Source organism: Chrysemys picta, chromosome 23 (genome assembly GCF_011386835.1).
Source record: "Chrysemys picta bellii isolate R12L10 chromosome 23, ASM1138683v2, whole genome shotgun sequence".
NCBI lineage: Eukaryota > Metazoa > Chordata > Testudines > Emydidae > Chrysemys > Chrysemys picta.
The window spans coordinates 11977154-12002747 of NC_088813.1; the positions used below are offsets into that span (position 1 = coordinate 11977154).

At 41.9% G+C, this 25594-nt stretch overlaps 1 protein-coding gene across 5 annotated transcripts; it reads right to left on the reverse strand.

Moving 5' to 3' along the window:
* Nucleotides 1–4401: 4401 nt before the first annotated feature.
* NIPAL3 (NIPA like domain containing 3) lies at nucleotides 4402–24166 on the reverse strand. Of its 5 annotated transcripts, none has more exons than XM_005302069.5 (12): nucleotides 24032–24166; nucleotides 21922–22329; nucleotides 19697–19765; nucleotides 19413–19584; nucleotides 19266–19325; nucleotides 17337–17482; nucleotides 15657–15753; nucleotides 14055–14190; nucleotides 13173–13261; nucleotides 11202–11265; nucleotides 9830–9924; nucleotides 4402–8828 (listed from the first exon to the last, which is right to left on the reverse strand). In XM_005302069.5, the coding sequence occupies exons 2-12, from the start codon at nucleotides 22012–22014 to the stop codon at nucleotides 8629–8631; spliced, it is 1221 nt and encodes a 406-aa protein (XP_005302126.2). In that variant the 5' UTR covers nucleotides 22015–22329; nucleotides 24032–24166; the 3' UTR covers nucleotides 4402–8628. The 5 variants fall into 5 exon arrangements, with proteins under 5 accessions (XP_005302126.2, XP_005302125.2, XP_005302127.2 ...); XM_005302068.5 differs by having other exon boundaries at nucleotides 23912–24084; XM_005302070.5 differs by having other exon boundaries at nucleotides 17337–17458; nucleotides 23912–24051.
* Between the last annotated feature and the right edge of the window lie 1428 nt (nucleotides 24167–25594).

The following is a 25594-nucleotide window of genomic DNA, read 5'->3' on the forward strand; positions in this document are numbered from 1 at the left end:
GGGTAACGTGGGGGAGGGGCTGGGCTAAAGGGGCCTTGGGGGGTAATGTGGGGGAGGGGCTGGGCTAAAGGGGCCTTGGGGGGTAATGTGGGGGAGCTGGTCACGTTAGCGAGGGCAGAGCTCTGGCTGGACTGATGGATGAAGCTGGGACAAGCTGAAGTTACAGCCGCTCCCTCCCTCCCCGAAAGGCTGTGGGGGTCCCCGTGTTGAGCCTGGGTCAGTGCTGAACACTGTTATCACTAAAGACGGGGTACCCTGAGCTAGCAAACCCTTCTAAATAATTCTAATGTACTCACCGCAGTGTTGGTGCAGTCTTTGGGACTCTACCACAGCGTGTGTACAGACACACAGGGAGCTTTCTAGGCCCCTACCATATTCTGTGTATGCATAAACACCCCCCTCCCATATTCTGTGTTCATGTACACACACAGGTTTCTCTCTCCCTCTAACCTGCTAATCCATTCTGACTTCTCCCCAGTTTCATTGTTTGTTTATTTTTGTATTTTTATTACAGTACCATCTGGAGGCCTCCACTAAGAACAGGTCACCATTGCCCTAGGTGCTGTACACACATTGTGAGAGTCAGTCCCTGCCCCTAGGAACTTTAGGGCTGTCAATTAATCGTAGTTAACCCATGTGATTAACTCAAAAAAATAAATTGTGATTTAAAAAAATAATTGCGATTAATCAGAGTTTTAGTCATACTGTTAAACAATAGAATACCAATTGAAATGTATTAAACATTTTGATGTATTTCTATATTTTCATATATATTGTAACCTGTGTTGTAATTGAAATCAAAGTGTATATTATTTTTATTACAAATATTTGCACTGTAAAAATGATAAAGAAATAGTATTTTTCAATTCACCTCATACAAGTACTGTAGTGCAGTCTCTTTGTGGTGAAAGTGAAATTTACAAATGTGGATTTTTTTTGTTACATAACTGCACTCAAAAACAAAACAATGTAAAACTTCAAAGCCTACAAGTCCACTCAGTGCTACTTCTTGTTAGCCAATTGCTAAGACAAACAAGTTTGTTTACATTTACAGGAGATAATGCTGCCCTCTTCTTATGTACAGTGTCACCAGAAAGTGAGAACAGGTATTTGCATGGCACTTTTGTAGCCGGCCTAGCATGGTATTTATGTGCCAGATATGCTAAACATTCGTACACCGCTTCATGCTTCGGCCACCATTCCAGAGGACACACTTCCATGCTGATGACGCTCGTGAAAAAAATAATGTTTTAATTAAATGTGAGACTGAACTCCTTGGGGGAGAATTGTATGTCCCCTGCTCTGTTTTACCTGCATTCTGCCATATTTTCATGTTGTAGCAGTCTCAGATGATGACCCAGCACATGTTCATTTTAAGAACACTTTCGCTGCAGATTTCACAAAACGCAAAGAAGGTACCAATGTGAGATTTCTAAAGATATCTTCAGCACTTGACCCAAGGTTTAAGAATCTGAAGTGCCTTCCAAAATCTGGGTGGGACGAGGTACGGAGCATGCTTTCAGAAGTCTTAAAAGAGCAACACTCCAACGTGGAAACTACAGAACCCAAACCACCAAAAAGATCAACCTTCTGCTGGTGGCATCTGACTCAGATAATGAAAATGAACATGCGTCGGTCCATACTGCTTTGGATTGTTATTGAGCAGAATCCATCATCAGCATGGACGCATGTCCCCTGGAATGGTGGTTGAAGCACAAAGGGACGTATGAATCTTTAGTGCATCTGGCACATAAATATCTTGCGACACCGGCTACAACAGTGCCATGCGAACGCCTGTTCTCACCTTCAGGTGACATTGGAAATAAGAAGCAGGCAGTGTTATCTCCTGCAAATATAAAGAAACTTGTTTATCTGAGTGATTGGCTGAACAAGAAGTAGGACTGAGTGGACTTGCAGGCTCTAAAATTTTACAGTTTTATTTTTGAATGCAGTTATTTTTTTACATAATTCTACATTTGTAAGTTCAACTTTCATGATAAAGAGATTGCACCACAGTACTTGTATTAGGTGAATTGAAAAATACTATTTCTTTTGGTTTTTTACAGTGCAAATACTTGTAATCAAAAACAAATATAAAGTGAGCACTGTACACTTTGTTTTCTGTGTTGTAATTGAAATCAATATTTGAAAATGTAGAAAAATCAAAAAATATTTAAATAAATGGTATTCTATTAACAGTACGATTCATCACACAATTAATCATGATTAATTTATTTAATCGCTTGGCAGCCCTAATTTATATCAGAAATTTCCTTCTTCCATTACATTCTCTTTGAAATTACAATTCAAATCTCAAGAAGCAGAGTCGACTCTACTACAAAAGTTTTCAGAATTTCTAAAAAGTAGTGTTATGTTAAAAGAAAAACATTTTGCTCTGTTGCATGTGTAACAGTTAATCTACATTTTAGCTGGGAATGGACAAAACTGTAAAAGAATGATATGAAATAGGGTTCCACAATGTTTATATGACATGTTGCTAGCATTTTATTAATTATGATGTTCATTCATACTAACACAGCTAAAAGTTCAAAATAAAATTTTCATTTTGTCCCCTCACTCACATTTTTTAGGTAGGGTTTGGGAACAAATGGCAGAATAAGAGAGGGACCTGCAGGAATTCATATTCCTTCTATCACAAAGTAAAAACAATTAATCCGATGATGAGATTTGTTGCCTAACCCCCAGCTGCCCAAACTTTGTGTTATATTTGATTATGGTTACCTAAGTTTATATCCAAACCAAGTGCATACAAACATTTGCCTGTACTTTTATCTTCCATGAGAGGCAAATAAAAATTGCTGTTTGATTTCACCAATGCTAAAAACCTTTTGTTGATCATTTTTGTCCTCACTTTGTAGCTATAGGGAGAATTTCCATAGCAGGCCAGAATTTCAATTTCATGTGCTGTACTTACCCTGATTTAAATGCTTTCTTCTAAAGTTTACCTATGGCTAAGGAAGGGCAGAAAAGAACGTTAGTCTGATCTCCCCTACTAGCTTTCCTATTTATATCTGTTCAAAGAAAGGCTTTCCTGTGATGGGTGGAAGGAAGATAAGCAAAGCATTCTCAGAAAGGCATTCTTAATTTCACTTCTGTAGGCAAGGAATTCTGCCATTTAAATGCTGCAGCAACAGAGGCAATATGTAGTTATCCTTTATTATCATAGCCTTTATCGCTGAGATCAAATGCAGTATCAATTTAGTATGTGATACTTCCTCTCCTAGTGCCAATAATATATTCCGTTCTTATATAGGGACTGTAATAGTTCTTTTCTAGCTCCATCAACTGATTCTGCAGGGGCATATTTATATTGTTCCTTTGATCCTAAAACACAAGTTGATTGCAATCTCTATAACAAATAATTTCACCTAATGATGAAATGCAGCCTCTTCAGAATGTAATGCAGTAACTGTTTAACAATGTACTACAGCAAAATTCTGCTGAACAATGGAAGATTCTGTTTCCAGTTGAAACTGTGTGGGAAATGTTGCCAATGCCCTTTTACTATATGTTTTAATATTTTCACTTTCATAGTTTATAAATATAATATGTAGTGACTCCTGTCAAAAGCCTTTTCAACACCAGGACATATGGCTTCCAGTGCTTTTTCCACTGGTACGTGGGTCCCCAGTGTATACATTTAATTAAGAGTATTCTCAGGGTTATCTTCTACGTATCCCTCTGGAATATGGGCCCCATATGGTCAGTATCAATTAGGTTGGCAAGCATTCAATTAAGATGTATTCTAAATTTATAATCTCTTTCATAAAGGCAGTGATAGGAAATGCTGATACATTTTCAAGTCCCTCTGGACTTGAAAGCAAAGACATATTCCACAAAGACGGCATCTCCAATCATCACAGCAGGGTAATGGATGAGTACCATCTCAGAGAGAAGAGGGCCACTTCCTTAATCCCAGCATTGCCAATCCCAAACGCTCAAAAAATCATGAGATTTTAAAAAATAAAAATAAAGGGTCAAGAACCAGAAACTAAATAGAACTCTACAGTACACCTGCGTCACATTTTCAAGCGTTTCTCTGAAATCACAAGGGCTAGATTAAAAAAAAAAAAAAAAAAAAAAAGTAAACTAACTTTCTTATGTAATTACATGAATCCAGGAGATGGGTCTTTCCAGCTAAATAATTCCAACCAACACCAAATATTGTGACACTTGGCAACACTGCAATTCCCAACTCCGTCTCAGTGCAGTGCCATGGATTTTTTTCCTTAAGTCACCCATCCAAAAGTAGACTCTCTCTCTGAATGTATGTATCATTCATTGCTTATAATGCTCCACGGTCATGACGTCTCTCTTAATACGAACAGAATACAATCAATCATAATTGTTATTTTATTGGTCAAGAAAGAGTTCCATATATTTTACCAGAACCTTTTATTAAGTCTCATTTTTGAAGAGCTTACCTAAAGGACACTTAAATAAACATGCAACATTGCTTATGAAAAATTAAGTTATTATAGTTCATAATGTAAAGCTCTTTATTTACATGTTTTAATGTGAACAAAACTTCACAGGCAAATCATTTTGTATATCTGCCAACATCAGGCCTGTATTCCACAGTATAGAGTTACAAGTGAGAGAGACATTTAGAATATATTTGAGCGCCAGGTACATTGAAAAGCCACGCAGTTTCCATTGCGGAGACAATAAGTGTCTGTCTCACATTCTATAAAGCAGTTTTTAATTCTAAAGAGTAAAGGAAGGAGTTAAGGGATGATTACAGTAGCAGTATTTCCACACACCACCATTTTAGTAAGAGAGGGAGCAGTCCACTGGTTTCTGTGCTCACTTTAAGGGCTGGATTCTGAGAAGTTGTGCGTCAATGGGTTTTGAAAGTGCTCTCTACATCTCAGGATCAAGCCCTGAATAAACTGAAGCTCAGACAAAAATATACTGCTTAAAACTATTTATTTTAGAATAAATAGACTATTTTAGAAGTTGCAAGGAGGATTGGAATGTGTGGAAGGTGAAAGTGAGGTGGAGATGTACTCCTTTTAAATTCTAATGGTCAGTTTAGCTGTAAATATTTGCTGCAACCTGAATTATAATCCGTGGCATCTCAGACCTAAGAGTATTTTGTAAAGAGAGTATAAATTGAGATTAAAACCAATCCACAAGACCTGCCCTTGTAAGTAAGCATGCTCTGAGTCTAGGCTGCTAAGTGGGTGGGGGAAGTTTGGTTTGATACCTAATTGTGCCCTGTAACTGCTGGGGCTGGAAGACCGCTTAAACGGAGGGCAGGGTTTCTGCAGAGATGCGTGTGGCTTCTGAGGGAGTGCCAGGCACTTCTACTTGATTAACAGGGATGGTGGCTGCAACACAGAGTTGAGGAATAACACAGGGGAGGTGATTTATGAAGCCATTTTAAATATCAAGCATTGAACACATGCAGCAAGTACTCACGAAGTACAATCTATTGGCTATGTCATGAGTGGCAGTAGGACCAACATCATAAAAACAAAAGTTACACTGGTGAAGGTGCTGCTCCTATGTTAGCATGTTTGGTCACAAATCTGCATACTGAGATCACCCAGTGCTGCCTTATGGCACACTGGAGCAGCACAAGCTATTATTTTTATATAGATTATATACACATCACACCTTCACTAGAGCCATTTGTTAGAAAGTTTTAAAAGCGAGTTTTATTGAAAGCAAATGCTATGAACATCTAAAAATGGCCCATTAACCCTTGAAATAAGGCTGAACTGCTTAAATCTTTAGGGCAAGAGACTGTGTGGACTCTTTATACCCAGTAAAAGGGTCAGAGCTCTGTAAAAATCTAAAAGCCCCCCAGGACCTGGCCAGGGATGGATTTCCCCAGTGCAGGATCTGCAGAAGACAGCCACATGCTGTGCCAAGAGTCAAGGGCAGGAGGGGTGTGTCCGGGGCGTGGGTGCAGCACTGTGGAGATCTGTAGAAGGCAGTTATTATTTTTATGCCTGGGGACAGTACAAAAGGTGACTTAAAGTCACCAGACCCCCTTTCTCTTGAGCTTAGAGTTCTGTGCTGCGTCTCTTAGAGGCACAGTAGAGACTCTCATGATATCAGTGATAAAGACAACCACGTCCTAAAGACCCTAAATATTTACTCTGCAGCTGAGCAATATGCAAAATTCCTGGAATTTTTTATTTCTTTTTAAATACCACTAAGAAACCCCAGAAGCAGCTATGAAAACTACATTTGGAGTAACACACAGGGCTGTATGTAGTCTATGGCAGGATCAGTAACCCAAACACTGAAGTCTACTGGTGGCTGTTACATTATTATAGTAGGATCAAGCCCATTAAATCAGACACTAGTTTATGTCATTTACTGCAGAGGGCTCCAGGATAGAGTTTTTTTAAAATGTTAAACATTGAATTTGCATGCATTTGTGGTTTAGTGCTGATCTGTACTGATGTAATACGTTTCTGTGGTTTAATAGCCACAATGTCAAAACGCCTACTGCCTCAGTGATTAAAAGGGAAGAGATATGAGAAGCGAGCATTCTTGCCTCCCCCCCACACACCTTCTCTTTTACCATTCTGCTTTGTATTTTTAAATGAACAAAAGCCACACATACATTCACAAATAGTTGACTACTGGGGATTGAAAGCCAATGGTATTAAATCAATGTCATGAGGAAATCCAATAAGTTTAATGTTCTGGCAATACTAGTCCATTAACTTTGTTATCTTGCTTAAGCACGAAAAGCACAATGGGCAAAAAAAAAAACCCAGACATTTCTCTAGGTTTCATAAGCTCAAAATGTACAGGATGCCATCGATAAACTCTGAATTGTCAGATGTGCCAAACTAGTGAAGCAGCTCTGGGTAAAGTAAAAATAGAGAAAGTGGCTATCCACCCTTTAGGAGGTCTTTTATACAATTTTTTTCAAGCTCAAAAAGTACCAAAGCAGTGTCAAGTATTTACTGGTGCAAGTAGTATTTATAGCCAACAAAGCAAACATTGTATGCAGAAGGACCAACTCTGTTCTCATTTACGATAGATTTCACCCAAAGCAATGGGTTTTTGCTAGTCAGAGCAGAATCTGGCCCACTGTATATAAATACACAAACCCGGTTTTGCAAAAGCTTAGGTCCTCTCAACCCAGTTTGTGTAGGAGTAACCTTGTGCAGTGCACAGAAAGCAATTGCTATTGACTTCAAAGCAGCTTCTGCTTGTTTGTTCAGCCACACTGCTATGAAGATAGGCTGAAATGCACCGAGCAGACTTAAAATTCCATTCTTTAGCAAGACAGATAACTTTTTTTTTGGTCCCCTTTCTAAATATAAAGTGCAACAGCCTGAAAAGCAGAGATAATTTACATGCAGCTGTAAGCATTATACTCTTAAAAACAAATATTTTGACCCCGTCCCTTTAATCTGACAAAATTCCTCCCTATCTGCTTCTAACCACCCTTTGGAAGATAGAAAGTTAAATATATTTTTCCCTTTATCATGAATGAATGCCCACTGCTGTATTATTGTTATCCTGCTCAAGTGGTGAACCATGCATGTTCAGTTATTCTTGTTGGGTTGCTCATAAGTAATGGGCTGCTGCCTTTTTACTTTTGAAGGAAAACAAAACCTCACAACACTGAGGCTGAGATTTTCGAATCTGCCAGAGGGATTTGGACACCCATTGAGCATGCAAATCTTTAAGGCAGCTTTGAAAAATCTCAGTCTGAATCTTTTGTTCAGGAAACAAAATTGAATTTAGACCTTACAAAGAAATACAAGAACACTAAGAAGTTGGTAAGTCTAAAGTTTGACCAACTACAATGCCATTTTAATTTCTTGCACTTCACTGTGTCAATTTCTGCACCATCTAATCCAGTCTGTGGCAAATTCTCTGAAATCAGAAAACTGGTGACCATCATGTGTGTCCTAAATTGATGTGCAATCTAACACAAAAAAACATTTAACATGCACATCTCACGCAACACTAGACAGAGAGTAGCGGTTATTGAGAAATGCAACACGTTTATGGTCTGGAAAAAATTAAAGGTGGATCAAATCATTTACTTCCTTATTCTACTGTTTTATACCATTCCTAAAACACAGCACTGGCCAACCTTCTTTTGCTTTAGTTCAGTGACATTTTAATGCCATGTTAAAGAAGTGTTTATGAGGTAACCAACACATCATGGTCCAACTTTCTGGACCGCCTTCATAATTGATACATGATGAACCAAATTTTGCCCTTCCGTCCTGTTGACTTCAGTTTGTGTTGTACCTACTGCTGGCCGAGCTGAAAAGCGACAGTCACTGTACTTCACATAGCTTCACACATCTTCACAGTGCCAGCTGTCTGGTCAGTATCAGAGAGCCACAATACTGCCTGTCATTGCACGTTTGAAGTTAGTCCTCCTTTTAAGGTGGCTATGATTTACTGCTAGCTTAGGACAAATGTTTCCACGTTCACAAGTATACGGAGTCCTTTATTCAAATAATCCGTCTTGAAAGTTAAGTTTGAGACTAGTTTTAAACCATCCTGAGTTCAGCTTTCACATACTCATCTATATTTTAATGGATCTAAAAACCAAAGCGATAAATAAATAAAGACCACACTCTTGTTGCCCTAAGTCAGCTTCTTAAAGAGCACTCACTCCTTTTTACTGTGCTCCAGCACACGATAGGGCAGTGCAGAAACTCCTTTGGAACCATGCTCCTCCAGCACGATTGGCAGTGTGGCTGGAGTGTAGAGCTCCGCCATGCTATCATTGTTCTCCAGGGCACCATAGGAAAAGGAAGCTTTGAGGTCAGGCTGAACTGCAATTCCTTTGTCGTGCACATTCTGCATGCCTGCAACAGGGGGAGGAAAGGCAGGGATTAAATGGTTGGGAAGAGAAGTCCCTTCTTCCTCCGCCCGGTTATTGACAAATTATACAATTTCAGGACAAGCAATATGCCCTATCAGTTGTGAGTGTTAAATAGAAAGACATAAATAACCCTGGAAAATTACAGTGGCTAAGCTCCTTGTGGGCGGGTGATGGCAGTCAGCTATCATTAATTTGAACATCATTTAGTCACAATCCTCCTCTTTCCCCAAAAAGTTTATTCTTAATTTTTTGAATTTCTGGAGCACCTTTCACGAGAGGGGCATTGAGTGCTTGGAGCAATTAATATTCAGGACCTAAGAATTGATTACTTCATCCTGTGCAGTATAATTATGTTCATTTTTTAATAGTGGCCTACAACTCCCCCTGTGGTTAGTAGGAGTTAAGAGCATACAGCATTGTGCAACATTGCGTCCCTACCCTCTCTGCCTCATCCACTTGAGGACAGAGCTTCTCCCTAATTGGTGTTTGTAAAGTGATTTATAGGTTAAAAGATCTGGTTTTTATTAAAATTGCTTCAGATTCTAGACCTGATTCTTATGGACACTAAGGCCACACCACACCACTCTGGCAGGGATAGACTCCCATTTTAAGGTCCCTTTACCCACTAGAACAGTGTAAAGCATCTTTAGCATAAATGAGGATCAGACCCTCCGTATTCCTTTTAAAACGATTTTGACACCAAAGCTACAGTTATCATATCAACCGCACCGTGGTCACTTACACTGCTGAGCTATCAAAGATAGAGAAGCAACCCATCATGAAGAGAAAAAGTTATGGATGCATAAACAGTTTAACAAATAAAAAATAATAAGAAAAAATTCCACAGCAGCCCAATAGGTTGCAACACTGAACAAATGTTAAAATAAAATAAAATTTAGAGAGAAATCAAAAGACGACGACTTTTTATTCTGATAATGGATGTTTAAGAGGCAGAATGGCAAAATATTGGACTTTTCTTGTTACCTGGCATAGCATCCATGGAGATGTAGGGTTCAAATGGTATGGATTTCTTCTTGTTTCTTGTGATTAAGAAGACACCTAAAAATGCAATGAGGCACCTGAGAGAGAAGGGGTGGGAAGGGGGAAAAAAGAGGAGAAATAGTGAAGTGAGTGGGGAAAAAAAAAAGACGTCAACAAGCCAAGGTTGTTGCTTTTTCTGAATGTCCATCGTGCACCAGAAGAACAGAACACAGAGCTGGAAGAGACAGAACCTGCAGAGCAGAGATACAGCCCTACTCACCACGAAGCAGTGTCTCTTAGTTGAATAATGACTGTGTTCACATTATTGAGATCCACGCTGTGTGCAACTAGTAATCAGAACGAGTCAACCTTTCCCTTGGCAAAATGCTCAGTTATTAATTTGCACTTATGGGAAGCGCTGAAGTCTTGACAAATTACAGGGGAATGGTAACAGCCCAAAGTTTGATTCACTCTTACTAAATTCCAAGGTTCAACAGTATGACCTTTTAGGCATTTCTGTAGGTAAATGTACTGACAGTTGTCAGCCCTAATTTCTGCAGTATGCTAATGAGAACAGACAAGGTTAATTAGTACTTTCAGTGGGTCTGTGTTTCTGTATTAATTTGTAAGATAGCTTAATGTGTCCCCTGCTCAGAGGGAGCTACTTTAAAAATCAACGCATTGTAATGAGACTCAGTACTGAGATAAGTAAGGAAGAGCTTTACTGATCCTGTCTGCACTGCATGAGTTTCCAAGCAGTACTTGATTGGACTCCCAAAACCCTGTCCCCAGCCCAACATAGGTTCAGCATAAAACGTGGGATGGGTTCTCGGAGGATGGTCATTTATTTGGTTGTTCTAATCCTGCTTGGAAATTAGGAGGGACACCTTTAGTACCTTACTCTAAATGTTAAAGGGGATAAAAGGTAACTGGTATCAAGATTGATGCTTCAGGGCATAAGCTGGTCTCCATCTAGGGTCAGGAAGAAGTTTCCCCACATGGTATAGTTGTTGCACAATTGCGTGCACAATAGAGCTTTTATACCCTTCTGAAGCATCCACCTTGGGCCTATGTCAGAGACAAGATATGGACTTCATGGGCTATTTTACATTCTAATAGGACAGTTTTCAGAGTAGCTTATCCTACACATCAATGGATGCTAGAAGACAAAGCAGTAGTAAAATGAGTCCCAGATAGGTTTCAATAAAATAATTCCTGCCACAGAGGACATTAAAGTTTAGCCATATAGAGAAATACATTTCAGTTTGCTAACACAGTAAGCATCTGTGTAAATCAGCAAAGTTCCAGTCACTTCAACAGCACCATGTCAGTTTACACCAGCCGAGGATCTGGCCTGGTATTTTTAAAAACGTACCCTAGTGCAAACATGCATATATGGAGAACATCTTCACCAGTGAAGTCCAAGTAGAAGGTTGCTCCTGAGACAAGAGGAAATAACATGAACAGGTTTTAGCTTAAATTAGATTCCCTCCCCCATGTGACTGAGCAAGTAGAGGTACATCTTAAATCACCGCTTCCTCCAGCAATCAAATAATTTTGGGGGAGGGGGGGGGGGAATAAATCACGAAAAAGACACCAAATTTGAAAATGGTTTTGATTATTTTTCCCCAAAGAAGCTTTTTTAAACAAGAAAAAAAGAAGGAGGGGACCTATAGGAATGCCTGCTCTACACTTAAAAGTTATACTGGTATAAATATGTCAGGGATTGGATATTTTACCAAAATAGTTATACTGGTACAACACCCTAGTGCGGATGCAGTTATACTGTTATTATGGGGCCTTATGCTGGTAAAATTCATTCCTTTTCCTGTACAGGAATAGCTCCACTGGTATGAGTACCTTTAGACAACACCAGCATCACTTCATCCACACTAGGGGGTTGTATCACTTTAACTACACCAGTATCATTAAAACAATACAATTTTTATGTTTAATCAAGCCCCAACCCCATAAAAAAGGCCACAACAACTAGGAAGTTTATTCATCTGGGGTAAATCTTTCTCTTTATGGGCAGACACAACCTTCCTTGTGAAGTTTCCTTTACACAAGTTATATTTTAGGATGGAAAATAGTGACACTCCATTTGCCACAGCCAACAATTATTTGTATTGCTATCAAACATACCTTACCACCACCCCTAAGGCTGCTATGCCAGTGATCTGGATGAAGTTATTAGCACTGAAGAGCAGTACCATATAAGCTATATTGAACATATTGCCTGAGCCCTGCCCTGAATGGCAAGACAGGTTGAGAATCTCTAATTGCAACAGGGAGTGAATTCCCACCTGATTGCCTAGGACTCAATCCTGCCAAGTGATCTCTGCACCCACTGAAGTCAACAGGAGTTGAGGGGACAGATCACCATTCAGGATTCAGCTCAAAGTGTCCTGGCTCCTACTCACTTAAATTTATAATTGAGGCAAATCAAATAACTTGCTGGGTCTGGCTGCAATATCTGGCTGGGAACCCAAGAGTAGAGAAAAATCAGGCTGAAAAACTGAGCTACAGCCATTCAGGACCTTGAATGAGAAGACCACCACCTAAGTCAATATGTAGTTTACAAGGGCACCAAAGGACATGAGGCCTTGTCTTCTGGGCGGGTTTTACCAGCTATACAGGAATAACCCTCAGTTATACAAGTATAATCCTCTTGTTTGGACTCCAGCATAAAAATGGCCTTTTCATTTTAGCTTAAATCCCTTCCCAACTGACGTACATTAAAGCAATCAATGAAAAAAGTGCCACTCTTGTAATAAAAGTGTCCACACACGGATTATATCTATATGGGTATCAATTTATACCTTAGGTTATGCTGATAAAACTTTCCCATGTAGACAAGGCCTGAAACAGGAATATGTCAGCCCATAAGGATGGGAGCTGTAGCATCCTAAATGCAATGCCAACAAGAGAGTTTAGAAAAAGAATCACAGCAGACTCTTCTTGAGAAAACAAAAGCACTTCTCAATAGCATCAGTCCCACTCTACTGAGCGCTGGTGAGGTTTCACAAATAGTAGAGGAGTTTTAGCCCTGGACCTAAGCTACACATCTAGCAAGCATTCAGATTGCAAGACACCCACTCTTTTTATACTTTAGGACAGAGTGAGTGATCCAGTCTCAGACATAAGCACCAAATCAGTGGTCAGATCTTAAGAGAGTTTTTTCAACAGCCTAATGGGAGAATTCACACAAAATGAAACTGACTACAGAAGACAGCAAGAAAATGCAAGTTATCTTCCTCAGCTAGAAAATCAGGATTTTTCTCCACAGTCTTTTGCCCTTATTTTAAAAGAACAACAAACCTGATAACATTGCACAAGTGTTTACCTGCTGTAATCGCTGTTGCTGTGGACAGGATGTAGCCTATGCTGGCAATCTGAGATGAGTCATACAGCTGCGAGGCTTGGGTTAAAAACCTTCAATACAATGGCAAACAATGCAGGTTGATTTTTTTTTTTCCTTCTTTTTTAGAAGAATTCTCAACATGTGTTTAGAAGTTGCTTCTGTAGGAGATAGTTCTTTCCCTGTTTCTTTCCACCTCTCAAAAGAATGCTCTCTAGATAAAGATTCTAGATTCTCTTCTTCTTTATACCTTCAGTGGAGACACTCCTTATCACAGTAGTTTAAAAGGAGAGTCAGACCTCAAAGGGAAATCTTGGCCCCACTGAAACCAGTGGGAGTTTTCCTATGGATGTCAACAGAGCCAGATTTTTAAATAGTTCGTATCCATGTTGCTAATACCAGGGTCAGAGGAGAGTGCTGGTAACGCTTCTTTCTGTAGTGTATAGCAGACTTGGTCAATAGTGTTAGCACAGGGCTAACAGTGTTCCCACTGAAGTCAGTGTCAAAACTCCCATAGGTTTCAGTGGGAATAGAAACAGGCCCTTAATGATGAAAGCTGGCTTACAGGTACTAGCAGACCGTCAGCATCACGTTTTCATGAACAGAATGGTTTCAGAGCAAGGGCCACTATTCGGTTTTTAAATTACAAACTTGTACCTTTCATTTAATTCTTAGTACTACGGTTATTATGAAGGATGTGGTGTTTACATATGGAAGTTCTTCATCTCTTTGTTCTGTCAGGGCCAGCATAACAGTGAGCAATTTAATTACCTAGTGTTGTCCGTGTGGGTTGATTTTTAAACATTTTAATTACATTGTACTGCACAGCTGTAAACCTCAATAGGAAGAGAGACCATATCAACTCACCTTGCTTGAAATACCGCTGTTGCAACCATGCATACCAACATGATATAGAATATAGGGTAGCCGAGCTGGAGGCTTCCTTGTATTGAGACAACAATCATGCCTGCTATAGCCTTCACAGTCACTACCGTCATAGACCCTGTGAATATGTAACAAAGCTCAGTTGTAACATAGCAGCACAGATCACTGGATTGTTAACTGGAATCTCCGACCACAACAGGTGGCGGCTAACAAAGCAAAAGGTGACAAGACCCTCAGCCTTCCTTTTGCAAAGGACAGAATGGGAGGAGTGTGGTTCCTGACTTCTATTCTCAGTTCTGCCACTGGTTCACCATGTGACTTTGGGTGAGTCACTTAACCTCTGCGTGTGGCTGCTTCCTCACCTGTAGAACGCAGGTATTTACCCAATCTCCATTAATGTTTGAACAGCGCCTTAAGATCAAACAAAAGAGACTAGAAGGGTACAAATATGCCTTACTTCTGATGGTGTACCAGTTTTATTACTAAAACGGAGGAATTTTCTAAACATAGCTCAAGAATTAGGATTGAGAAAAGCCAATTCTCTTCCCCGTTTCTGCAAGCACAAGTCAAGGTAACTCAGAATTAAGGTAGTCACCCTGTCCATGATTTGGTTGCCCTGTCAGGCCTCCGGTTATTAAGCTAGATACCACAGTGATGGATATTACATCTATAGCAAAGCTTGAGAGAGTACTGCAGCACACTGAATACTGCTTTCAAAGCACTGGATCACAGAACTAGTTATACACCAAATGGAACCTTCAACTCCAAACTCTTTAGCATGTCAGTTGGGGTCTCTGCCTTTCTATTATTCCGCTTACTTGGTATTTCTTAAGACGACAGATCAACAGGAAGGAAAACAGTAGGGGCGAAATCCTGGCCTTAGTGAAGTCAATGGCAAACTCCCATTAACATCGATGGAGCCAGGATTTTGCCCCATGTCCAGAGCTTCTTCTAGATTAAACATGGATCTATTGACAAAGAATTGTCTTGGAGCCCCAAGAAGCCAGAAATACAACTGCAGTGATAGTGTTGCAACTGAGGATCTCAAAAGCAAGCAATTCACAAACATTCATGTAATTTAGTTTCCCCAACATCCCTGCCTCCCATTTTACAGATGGGGAAATGGAGACGCAGAGAGGTCAAATGCCTTACAAAGGTCACACAGGGAGTGAGTGTCAGAGCCAGAAAGATTCCCGGACTAAAAATAGTGTATTTTAGCCACAAGATCATCCTTCCATCTCAGCTGAAGCCATCAGACACTTCCCAGTGTTTTGCATACATGAACACAACACATTGCCATTAGCAGGGTTTAGAATCTGACATATCCTCTATTTGGGGGACTAGATCCTGCCTCCATGAGGAGTGGACTGATGGTCCAATAGCTCTTGTCCATCTCTACTTGCTTCAATCTGAAATACTATAGCAAGATACAGGCTTTATTTGCTTTTCATAAACATTTCTAGAGTTAATTACTGTGATTAGTGACATAAAATGCATGAACGTTCCCCACCGCCAGGAGCTCTTCACTCCAATTCACAATATTGAATCACAGTTAGAAAATTTTAAGCACACATTTGAACTTACCCAGCAATGCTACCAGCAGAAGAATAACTACTATGTAGTTTGCATTTTTCCTCTTGTAAAAATACAGCAGCAGGCAGAACAGTATGATTTCCACAAGCTAGAAAAAAATATATATGCAGAAATAAGTATTAGAAAGTGAGGGATGGGGTGGGAAATCCTTTTTCTTGCCGTGTATGTGGCTTTGATGCTCATGTTGGCAATGGTAATAATACCTAGCTCTTTTCATCATTAGATCTCAAAGCTTTACAAAGGAGGTCAGTATCATTATGCCCATTTTACAGATAGGGAAATAGAGACAGAGGAAGTGACTTGCCCAAGGTCACCAAGGCAGGCCAGTGGCAGAGTTTGGAATAGCACCCAGGTCTCCTGAGTCTCAGTCCTGTGTGCTGCTCACTAGGCCACACAGCCTCCCATAAGCCTTGTAATATTATAGCTTTATCTGATGCCACAGAACTGCCTGGTCCCATGAAACTTGATGGATGGAAACGATAGTGTACACATCTTCTCATATTGTGGTACTGCTAACATCCATGAAAGCTGAAGCAGGATCTAGTAAGACTATAAGTCAAATCAGCCCTGTTCTGAATGGATGAGATCTTCAGTGACTTTTGCAAGAAGAGTGGAGTGGGATTTTCTGGGGACGTTGCGTTCTTTAAAAATAAAAAAAACAAAAACAACAGGCCAAATAACGCCAATTGTGCACCCAGGTCACTGGTCTCATTCAGCTTTTCCTAAAGAGGTTCCTGCATGAGGACCCAACCCACCACCCATTAAAGTCAATAGGACTCTTTCAACTGCCTTCAAATGGGACTTGGATGGGGTCCTAATTATGAGAACATGAGGTTTTTTGCCTTCTGGTAAACACACAGATCTGAGTCACAGTACATGGTTATCTTAAGCACAGTTGATGCCAATCTGCAGTCTGTTATCAGGGGTTAACAGTGGCAGGTTGGGGAGGGGGTGGAATATGTTCGACAGGCTTGAATCCTGGCACAATAATCCAGAGAGGGAAGGGAAGCTGAAGACCAATCAGTTCTAGAAAACATACCCTCTGCTTTAGATTGTGCATACAGACACATGCGCCGAGCTAGGGAGACAATTATGGGAAAAGCTCTTAGAGTCATTAACAGAGCCAAGAAAGAGCCATGAGAATGATTAAAGGATTCAAAAACCTGCCTTATAATGACAGACTCAAGGAGTTCAATCTATTTAACTTAACCAAGAGAAGGTTCTGGGGTGACTTGATCAGTCTATAACAGGGAGAATAAATATTTGATAATGGACTCCTCTGTCTAGCAGAGAAAGATATAACATGATCCAATGGCTGGAAGTTGAAGCTAGACAAATTCAGACTGGAAAGAAGGCGTAAACTAACAGCAAGAGTAATTAACCTTGGAATAACTTACCAAGGGTCATGCTGGATTCCCCATCACTGACAGACCATTTTTAAATCAAAATTGGATGTTTTTCTAAAAGGTCTGCTCCAGGAATTATTTTGGGGGAAGTTCTATGGCCTGTGTGATACAGGAGGTCAGACCAGATGATTACAATGGTGCTTTCTGGCCTTGGAGTCTATGAAAATGCAGCAAGTACCTATGAAAATCCATTTTAAGTAAAAGCCCCAGCCAGACATATTTCAGAAAGCATGGAATCCAACCCATATTTTATGGGCCACCTTACCATATATAAAAGAAATGGCCAGCTGACTAAATGCTTAGTTATATTGTCTCCGGTCATCATCTCATGACTGTTGGGTCCAAACGTAATCAGCAGGTAAGTTCCAACGACTGCCAAACCACAGCCTACGAAGGACAAAACATAGCGTCCTTTGGCAAACCAAAGACAAGAAACAGAAGACATGTTAGTGGATTAGTACAGATGCATGGGTTACACACGGCACATGCATAGTGATCATTCTAACTACACAGCATGCTTCCCCCTGGAAATGGTTCATTCCTCCACCCTCCGTGCCCCTCTTTCAAAATACTAGAAAAAAAAACCAAGCAATATATGTGCTCTGAGCTGAGAGCCAAGAGTTAACGCAAGATAAAAAGTCTTCTAAGCAAATAGGTGAGGGTGAGTGCTAAATCTTAGGCTACCTGACAATGCCTCTTTAACAATGCAGTGTTCATTCTGTCAGGAGGTAGCAAGTCTAAGGCCCCCACCCAGCAAATACTTGCGCATCTATGTCGTTCCTTTGAACTTCGAGTGTGTTGGTGACAGATTGACAATTTCCTGCAATATTCTGAATTAGGTTTAATATCCTTTGGGGTCCAGCATGTTAAAGATGCAATTGTGTATGTGTTACTGTGGAATTGTATGTAACTTCACTAGGAGACTGACTAATGCGCTCTAAGGTATCAGGAACTTCAAAGTTGGTTTTTTTGGAAAAAGATGTGAGGTGGATTTCCTACAAAATATCTGGGAGTAAGGGGGAATGCAAATGGCCCATTTCAAATCCACCTTTTTGAGGCTATGCCTGGGGAAGGAAAACCCATTGTCTGTCAACTACCTGGTCCTGGAAACTCTCGATCAAAGACCCTGGAGCTGTATAAAAAGGTGGATTAAACACATGAGCGTGCTTGGTCTGAGCCGAAGCTGTGATTCACTTGAAACCACAAGGAAACCCCTGGGGTGGGGTTTGGAAGGACTGCTCCAGCCAGAGCCCACATTAGGGTTGGGGTGACCTCTAGTAGACTTATTAGCATATGAGTAGTTTTTTTTTTAATTGTTTTTAATAGGTTCTCTCTGTAATGCTTTTTATGTTAAGAATAAAACAGGCTTGCTTAGAAAGAGCTGTGGGGTACCTTATACCAGTGGGCAGTCAGACTGTCAACCGTCTCCGCAGAGAAAGTAAGCAGGCCTGCTTTGGCAGCCTGTCTCTGCTAGGAATAACACAGTGAAGGCAGGGAACTGTTCAGCCTGGAGATACCTTGGTCAGAAGGGAGAGAGACATGGGTCTCCACCCAAGAGAGGTGATGACAGAAACCTGAGAGTGGGAGCCCTTGCTGGACCAGACAAGGGGGAATACAGGTGCAGTTAATCTGAACTGAGACAATATTTAAGGCAGGGGTTCTCAAACTGGAGGTCAGGACCCCTCAGGGGGTCGTGAGGTTATTATGTGGGGGGTGGGGGGTGTCACAAGCTGTCAGCCTCCACCCCAAACCCCACTTTGCCTCCAGCGTTTATAATAGTGTTAAATATATAAAAAGGTGTTTTTAATTTATACGGGAGGGGGGTGGCACTCAGAGGCTTGCTATGTGAAAGGGGTCACCAGTACAAAAGTTTGAGAATCACTGATTTAAGGGATTTTCAGGATCAAGGCCCAAGGATGTGCCATCAGATTCCTCCAATATACCCCACATCAAACTATTTCTAAAATCAGTAAGCAAGGACGGGACCTTACAGGTTCATTTTCAACAATCAACCCGAGATATGAAAAATCCATTTGTAAAGACAGCAGATAAACCTTTCCAGTGAAAAACATCATTTTAAGAATTGGTGTCCCTTTAATAACGGTCATACTATATACTATGAAGTAATGAAGTAAAACTTAAGCCGCATTCAAAGCAGAAATGAAGAATACGGAATAATGGAAGTGAAACTTACTCAGAAAGTCTTTGGGTTTCCACTTTTCTTTAATGAATATAATTCCTATGATTGCGCTGGCTATTAAAAGAGACAAAAAATTATATTGCATTGCATTTTCATAAGCAATCTTACATAAACATAGATACAAGAGTCCTTTTCTTTTACCTATAACAGACACTGCACTGAGTGGCACAATCAGTGAAAGAGGTGCAAAGGCATAGGACGAAAACACCCCCAGTTCTCCCAGCAGCAGAAAAAACAGACCACACCACCATGTCTTGGTCCTGAAATAGGCCCGAGGGTCTCTGGAACCTGCCAGCCGGATGTGGCTATACTTCTAGAAAGGAAAAAATAAAAATTAAAAAAACCCCAGATACTTGGGGATCCTTACTGCTTTTCAAGTACAGGACATTTGGGAAGAGGGTCAATATTTGTTTCATGATACTCACCTGGAGGTTGAGTGCAATACTGATAACTAGATGACCAAATATAGCTAGTAATGCACCGATCAAGTTTTCCTGTAAAGCAAAGCAAACATGCAGATATTAGATTTCCCCCCGTGAAGCCAGTGGAAGGTTGGGACGGGGGCAATCCTGATAGAAAGCAGATTTTTGAATACCTCTTTCTGAGTCTGAGTTCTGTCTCCAGATCTAGCCACTATTCCTATATGATCTTGGGCAAGACATTTAGCCTCTTAATGCCTCAGTTATCCCATCTGTAAAATGGGGTTGATTAATACTTTCCTGCCTGACATGGGCATTGAGAGGCTTAATTTAATGTTTATGGAGCTCCTTGAGATCCCCATCAGGAAGGTGATGTAGCCCTGCACCATACTCTTTTTTTCAGTAAGTGGCACACCTAAAAATCCATTTTCATGGAGGATCTGAGAATTTTGTGTTCCCCAGAGCACGGATTAGGCAGGTTCTTCGGCACCTTTCTTCAATTCCAGGTTCAGCCTCTAATAAATATCTTGACTGACCTCCAACTGTCACAACAACTGGCCAGATAGGAGTTTGCAGGAAGAGATTTAGAATGCGCTTTTTAAATGAACCAGTTAGTCATTCCAGAGAAAAGCACAGGGGGTGGAAACCACTCCTGACAGACTAGAGTTTACAGCCCAGCAATACCTTGAACAAGCTAGAGGCAGAATTCAAAGCAACCATGAATGAAAGGATGAATCACAAAAGAGATGCACATCACGATGCTACCAGAAGAGCTTGGAGTGATCTCTCTCTCTCTCTCTGTCAAGTAGGAACATTTACCATTTGCATTCCTCTAGCAACAGTCTAAATCTCATTAGAGCATCATTAACAGTTTTAGTTTCAAACACAGATATCCAAGGTGTAGCGGGTACTTCAGGGTGATTTATTTGGGATAGCTGAGCCCGTGTTTGTCCCTCTCTCTCCCCAACTATTGATATTAAAGACATTGGCATTATCTTTCCATGCCCAGTCAGGCAGTGGCATTAAAGTAACAAATTACGTATGTAAGTGGGACAGAAAACCCTTTGAAAAGTTGAAGGTGATTAGGGTGCAAAAGGAGTTGAATAAGCCATGAGTCTAATCAAGCCAACTTCTCCCAGAGTATCCAAGGGTATGTCTACACTGCAATGAGACACCTGCAGCTGGCCTCTGCCGGCTGACTCAGGGCTTGGGCTAAGGGGCTAAGGACTGTGTACAGACATAGTGAGGCGCAGTCTCTCTCCCATCTCACAGGGGCCTTGAGCCCGGGCTCCAGCCTGAGCCCAAATGTCTACACTGCAATTAAACAGCCCCTTACCCCGAGCCGGCTGGCATGGGCCAGTCATGGGTTTTTAATTGCAGAGTAGACATGCCCTAAGAGAACATCCCACTGCAGACAGCAGGAGGGGAGCGATACTATAACCCTACCAGATTCCAGGCTAAGACGCTCAGCAGGTTCCACTGGTTTATCAACCAAACCTCAATTTAGAAAGGCACGGCAGAGGCACTGCCTCCACCAAACAGCTCAGAGTTGCTGGCTCGGGAGGGCCAGACGTACTGAAAAGTGCCCACCCCAGTTCTCTCAGCAGCACTTAGACTTGCGCGGCACCCAGATCTGCATCCTCAGCGAAGAGCCTTGCAGTGTTCAGAGTCATTCTAGGTGGGATTTTCAAAGAGGCCTTTGAGTCAGCAGCCCAAATCCCAACTCCATTAAGATCCTCTGAAAATTCCAGCCTCAGGACCAGTTAGAGAGGAAGGATGGGCTTCTGATTAAAGCATTGGGTTCACTTCCCAGTTCCCTGTGTGACCTCGGGCAAGTCACTTAGCATCTTTGGCCCAGCTCCCCAAAGTTATTTAGGCTCCTAACTTCCAGTGAAGTCAGTGAAAGTTAGGAGTCTAAATATCTTTGAGGATCTGGGCCTTTGTCCCTCAGCTCCCTCTCTAGAAATTGCAAGGCAATAATCCTTCCTGTCTCACTTCCTTTATCTATCTCGCTGGTAGTCCTTCAGGGCAGGGACTGTGCCTCACTGTCTATCCACATCACCTAGCCCATGAGGGCCCCTAGGCGCTGCTGTAATACAAACACGCAGCACACGATCCGAGAGCTCAGCACACTCAAGACAATATTTATATTTCCAAGCCGGACATAAATCCCAGCGCCATTCAGGTCAAGTTTTAGGCCTACTAGGCAGTGCCTTTGGTGAACATCTGACCTTGTAAGAATAGGGATCCTCATGGGACAGTACAGATACAGCAGCTGTTGCGAGTGGAAGCTGCTGGAGCTGCAGATCTGGGCCTCCTTCCATTTTGGTTTATTCACGCATCTCCCTTGCGGCTTCCTCAACATCCGCAACCGCTCTTTAGAGAAGAGACTTGGGCACAGCCTCCTGGCCCATTACTTTACCCCACTTCTCCTTTTCCATCTTGCTCCCGTGAGCTAAGGAATGGGCTGATCAGTGGAATCCGAGCATCCTCACAATGGCTGTTCTGCTGCGGTCTCCTTTTCCCCCCCCACACGGCAAAGCAGGGACAAGCCAATCACTCCAGGAAGAGGTGTGGATCAATCCGTATTTCCAATAGATCACCAGCACAGCAGCTTATCTTTCCCGAGATTTTAGACACTAAGAAAGATTTAAAAAATAAAAGGTAAATCAATGAACAATCATCACAAAGCTTGCCACCTGAGAGCAGTGTATTTATAGTGACGTACACACACAAGTGTCAGGGAGCCAGGAGGTCAACTGAAGGAGGATGGGATGAGAAATTCTGGCCAAGTACACCAGGCAAACCTTTACTCTTATAAGAAATTCCCCAGAATCAAACTAACATTCGCACATATCAGATGGGACCTCAGTGTTTAAGGTTTTTCCTCAAGACACCCACACAGCCCCAACTGCATAGAAGTCAGTTTATCTGAGCCAGAAGTACTTGTGGCACCTTAGAGACTAACAAATTTATTAGAGCATAAGCTTTCGTGGACTACAGCCCACTTCTTCGGATGGCTGCTACTCTGAAACCTGTCATTTATCTGAGCCGATACTTAAACTGCATGTTGTCCGGAAGGCAAATGTTCCTTTGAGTGGTATTAAAGGTCAGGCCATCCCATTTGGAGAGCTGGAGTCAAAAAGCTCTCTGTCCTCCAAGGCCTGTTTTACACTCCTTTAGTGCCTAGTGACCTTGTGTTGTACACTCAGGAGACACAACATCACAGGTCCTTCCACCACCACACAACCGAGATAACAGTGCCACTTTTCATTTGCTCTAACCAGCGGGTCCGAGCCTGCTCCCATTTTAATGAATGGCAATGCTCCCATTGACTTCAGTGGGAGCAGGATTGGGCCCTTAGAGACTTCAAGCTCCTGGGGTCAAGCCCCACTCTAGCTGTCTGGGAAGCACCATGCACACCTGAAGGACCTAACAGTAGCGGGCACTTTGATAAGCACCTTTCACTGGAGAATGTCGAAGCACTTTACAAACACCCAGGAACGGAGACTCAAAGTGATCCCTTATTATAGCTGGGGAAGCTAAGGCACAGAGCAGTTTAAGGGCCGGATTTTCAGAGGTGCTGAGCACCCACAGCTCCCAGTGAAGCCTCATGATCCTGAAGCCAATATGAGCTATGGATGATAAACACCCCCCAAAAAATCAGACCCTAAGTGAGTTGCCCAAGGTCACAGAATAATTAAGTGGCAAAGATGGGACTAGGATCCGGTAGTTCCACTGCTCAGTACCATGCTTGGCTACAAACCAGAATCTCTTTCCAAGTCTTAGGCCTATAAAGGATTTGCCCAGCCCACCCCCAGTGATAGCGGTTAAAACAAATGCAGCAAATGCCCTTCACAAGCCCAGCAGAGGAAGACGCAAGTCACCTAGCAAATCAGCGGTCTCAGGCTGCAGAGGGAAGAGCAAGATTTTACTTTTGAATGACTATCCAAGCACCATCCAAATCAAGAGCTTGGCTACACAAACAAAAAAGTTCTTCCGTGTCACTTCCTGGTTTAGGCAACCCACCTGGCCCTGTACGGGCTACTTCTGAGCCTAAAAATAAAACAGGCTGGCTTTTTAGAGTAATGCCGAGCAGGAACAAATCAAAAGAAGCCACATAATAGGTTCCCAGACCGACAGAAAACATGAATCAGACCAGAAATGATAGATAATTCATGAACTTTCTATTGCCCATGCAAAACCATTCATGCCACTCACCCAATCTGAGTTTCAGACACACTCATCTGGCTTTCCACTTAGGCTGAGTGATGAAGGGATCTTTGCTGATACTTTCCACCCAGGGATATAGATTTACACAAATTGCTTTTAATTTCTTACCCAACTTAGGGCTTCCAGTCTGCGGCAGTGTTTGGCTCATCTCAAGATACTGTGATTTGATGCTAGACCTGCCAGTCAGCTGGGAGACTCATGTATGATTAAGATTACTGGCTGCTAGGCAGGGTGTTAAATGGCAGACCCAGCCTATTGGTTGGGAATGGTAAAGCTTGTTTGCAGTGCAAGATACTAAAGAGAGAGAGAGAGAAAGCAGAGACCAGGAGCTGTGTTTTCATACCATTTTGTGGGGTGGCCTCTAGTGGTCACAATTTTGTATTTGCACAGAAGCCATCAGACTAAATGGGATGTTATGGCCCAAATGTGCAAGATTCTGAGAGATGCTGAGTACCCTCATCTCCTGTTCAGTGCACTCAGAGGGGAGGACCCTCATCTCCTGTTCAGTGCACTCAGAGGGGAGGACCCTAGATTGGGGCTCTTTCTCAGAATACATGCAGTTTTCTTTTTTAGAGGCCCGATCTTGTGAGAGGACGAGCGCAAACAAACCCCAATGAAATCATTGAGAGTTACAGGTGCTTAGCATCTCTCCAATGCAGCCCAAGATGCACTGGTTGAATGGATGTGCTTTGGATTCAGCCTCCTGGATTCAGCCTGTTGCACCAATGAAAGGGATTCTGCTGCCAGTGCATTGACTACCATACTAAAACAATAGTCCTAGTAATAGTTAATGCTTGTGAACTGATTCCATGATCAAAGGGGTCTTAAGTGTTCTGATTATATCACTTACTGTTAGACACGATGGGACAGATTTCCAAAATAACTCACTACCCACTTAAGCACTTTCATAAGGGTCAGATTTTTTTAACATGGCAGCTGCTGGGTGCTGGTGAGCATTTTAAAAAAAATCTGACCCTTATTTAGGTGTCTAAATGGGAGAGGAGCAATTCTGACTACAGGGGTGGATGCTGAGCTGTTATTTCTAGCACAGTTGCCCCTAGAGATTCCAAGATCAGGCCCATTGTTGTAGAACTACACAGCAAGAGGCAGCTCCTGCACTAGAGAGCTTGCAGTCTGAAGACACAAGGAGGGAGAGAGAATAGCAAGACAAAGTGACTTTGCCCAAAGATACACAGCAGGTATCCAACCCAGGTCGCCTGATTGCCAGGCCAGCATCTAGCCACTGGGCCAGCTGACTCTGAGCGTTTTTAAAAATCTGGCCCAGAAGCTTGCACAATTGCAGCAAGTGGATGTTGTGCCATTAGGGTGATCAGATAGTAAGTGTGAAAAATTGGGACAGGGGGTGGGGGGTAATAGGAGCCTATATAAGAAAAAGCCCCAAATATTAGGACTGTCCCTATAAAATCGGGACATCTGGTCACCCTACGCACCATTGACCTCAGCAGGAGCAGACTCAGCCCCTCTCGGCCAACATAAAACCTTGTTAACGTTTAGAGCAGGGGTGGGCAAACTTTTTGGCCCAAGGGCCACATCGGCATTGCAAAACTATATGGAGGGCCAGGTAGGGAAGCCTGTGCCTCCCCAAATAGCCTGGCCCCCGCCCCCTCCCACTTCCCGCCCCCTGACTGCCCCCCTCAGAACTCCTGACCC

Coding starts and splice junctions, on each gene's coding strand:
- NIPAL3 (XM_005302069.5), bottom strand. CDS start 22,014: ATGGAAGGAGGCCCAGATCTGCAGCTCCAGCAGCTTCCACTCGCAACA. Junction 19,326..19,412: donor CAGTGCAGTGTCTGTTATAG/GTAAAAGAAAAG, acceptor CTCTTTTAATAG/CCAGCGCAATCATAGGAATT. Junction 13,262..14,054: donor ACAGCGGTATTTCAAGCAAG/GTGAGTTGATAT, acceptor ATTGTATTGAAG/GTTTTTAACCCAAGCCTCGC.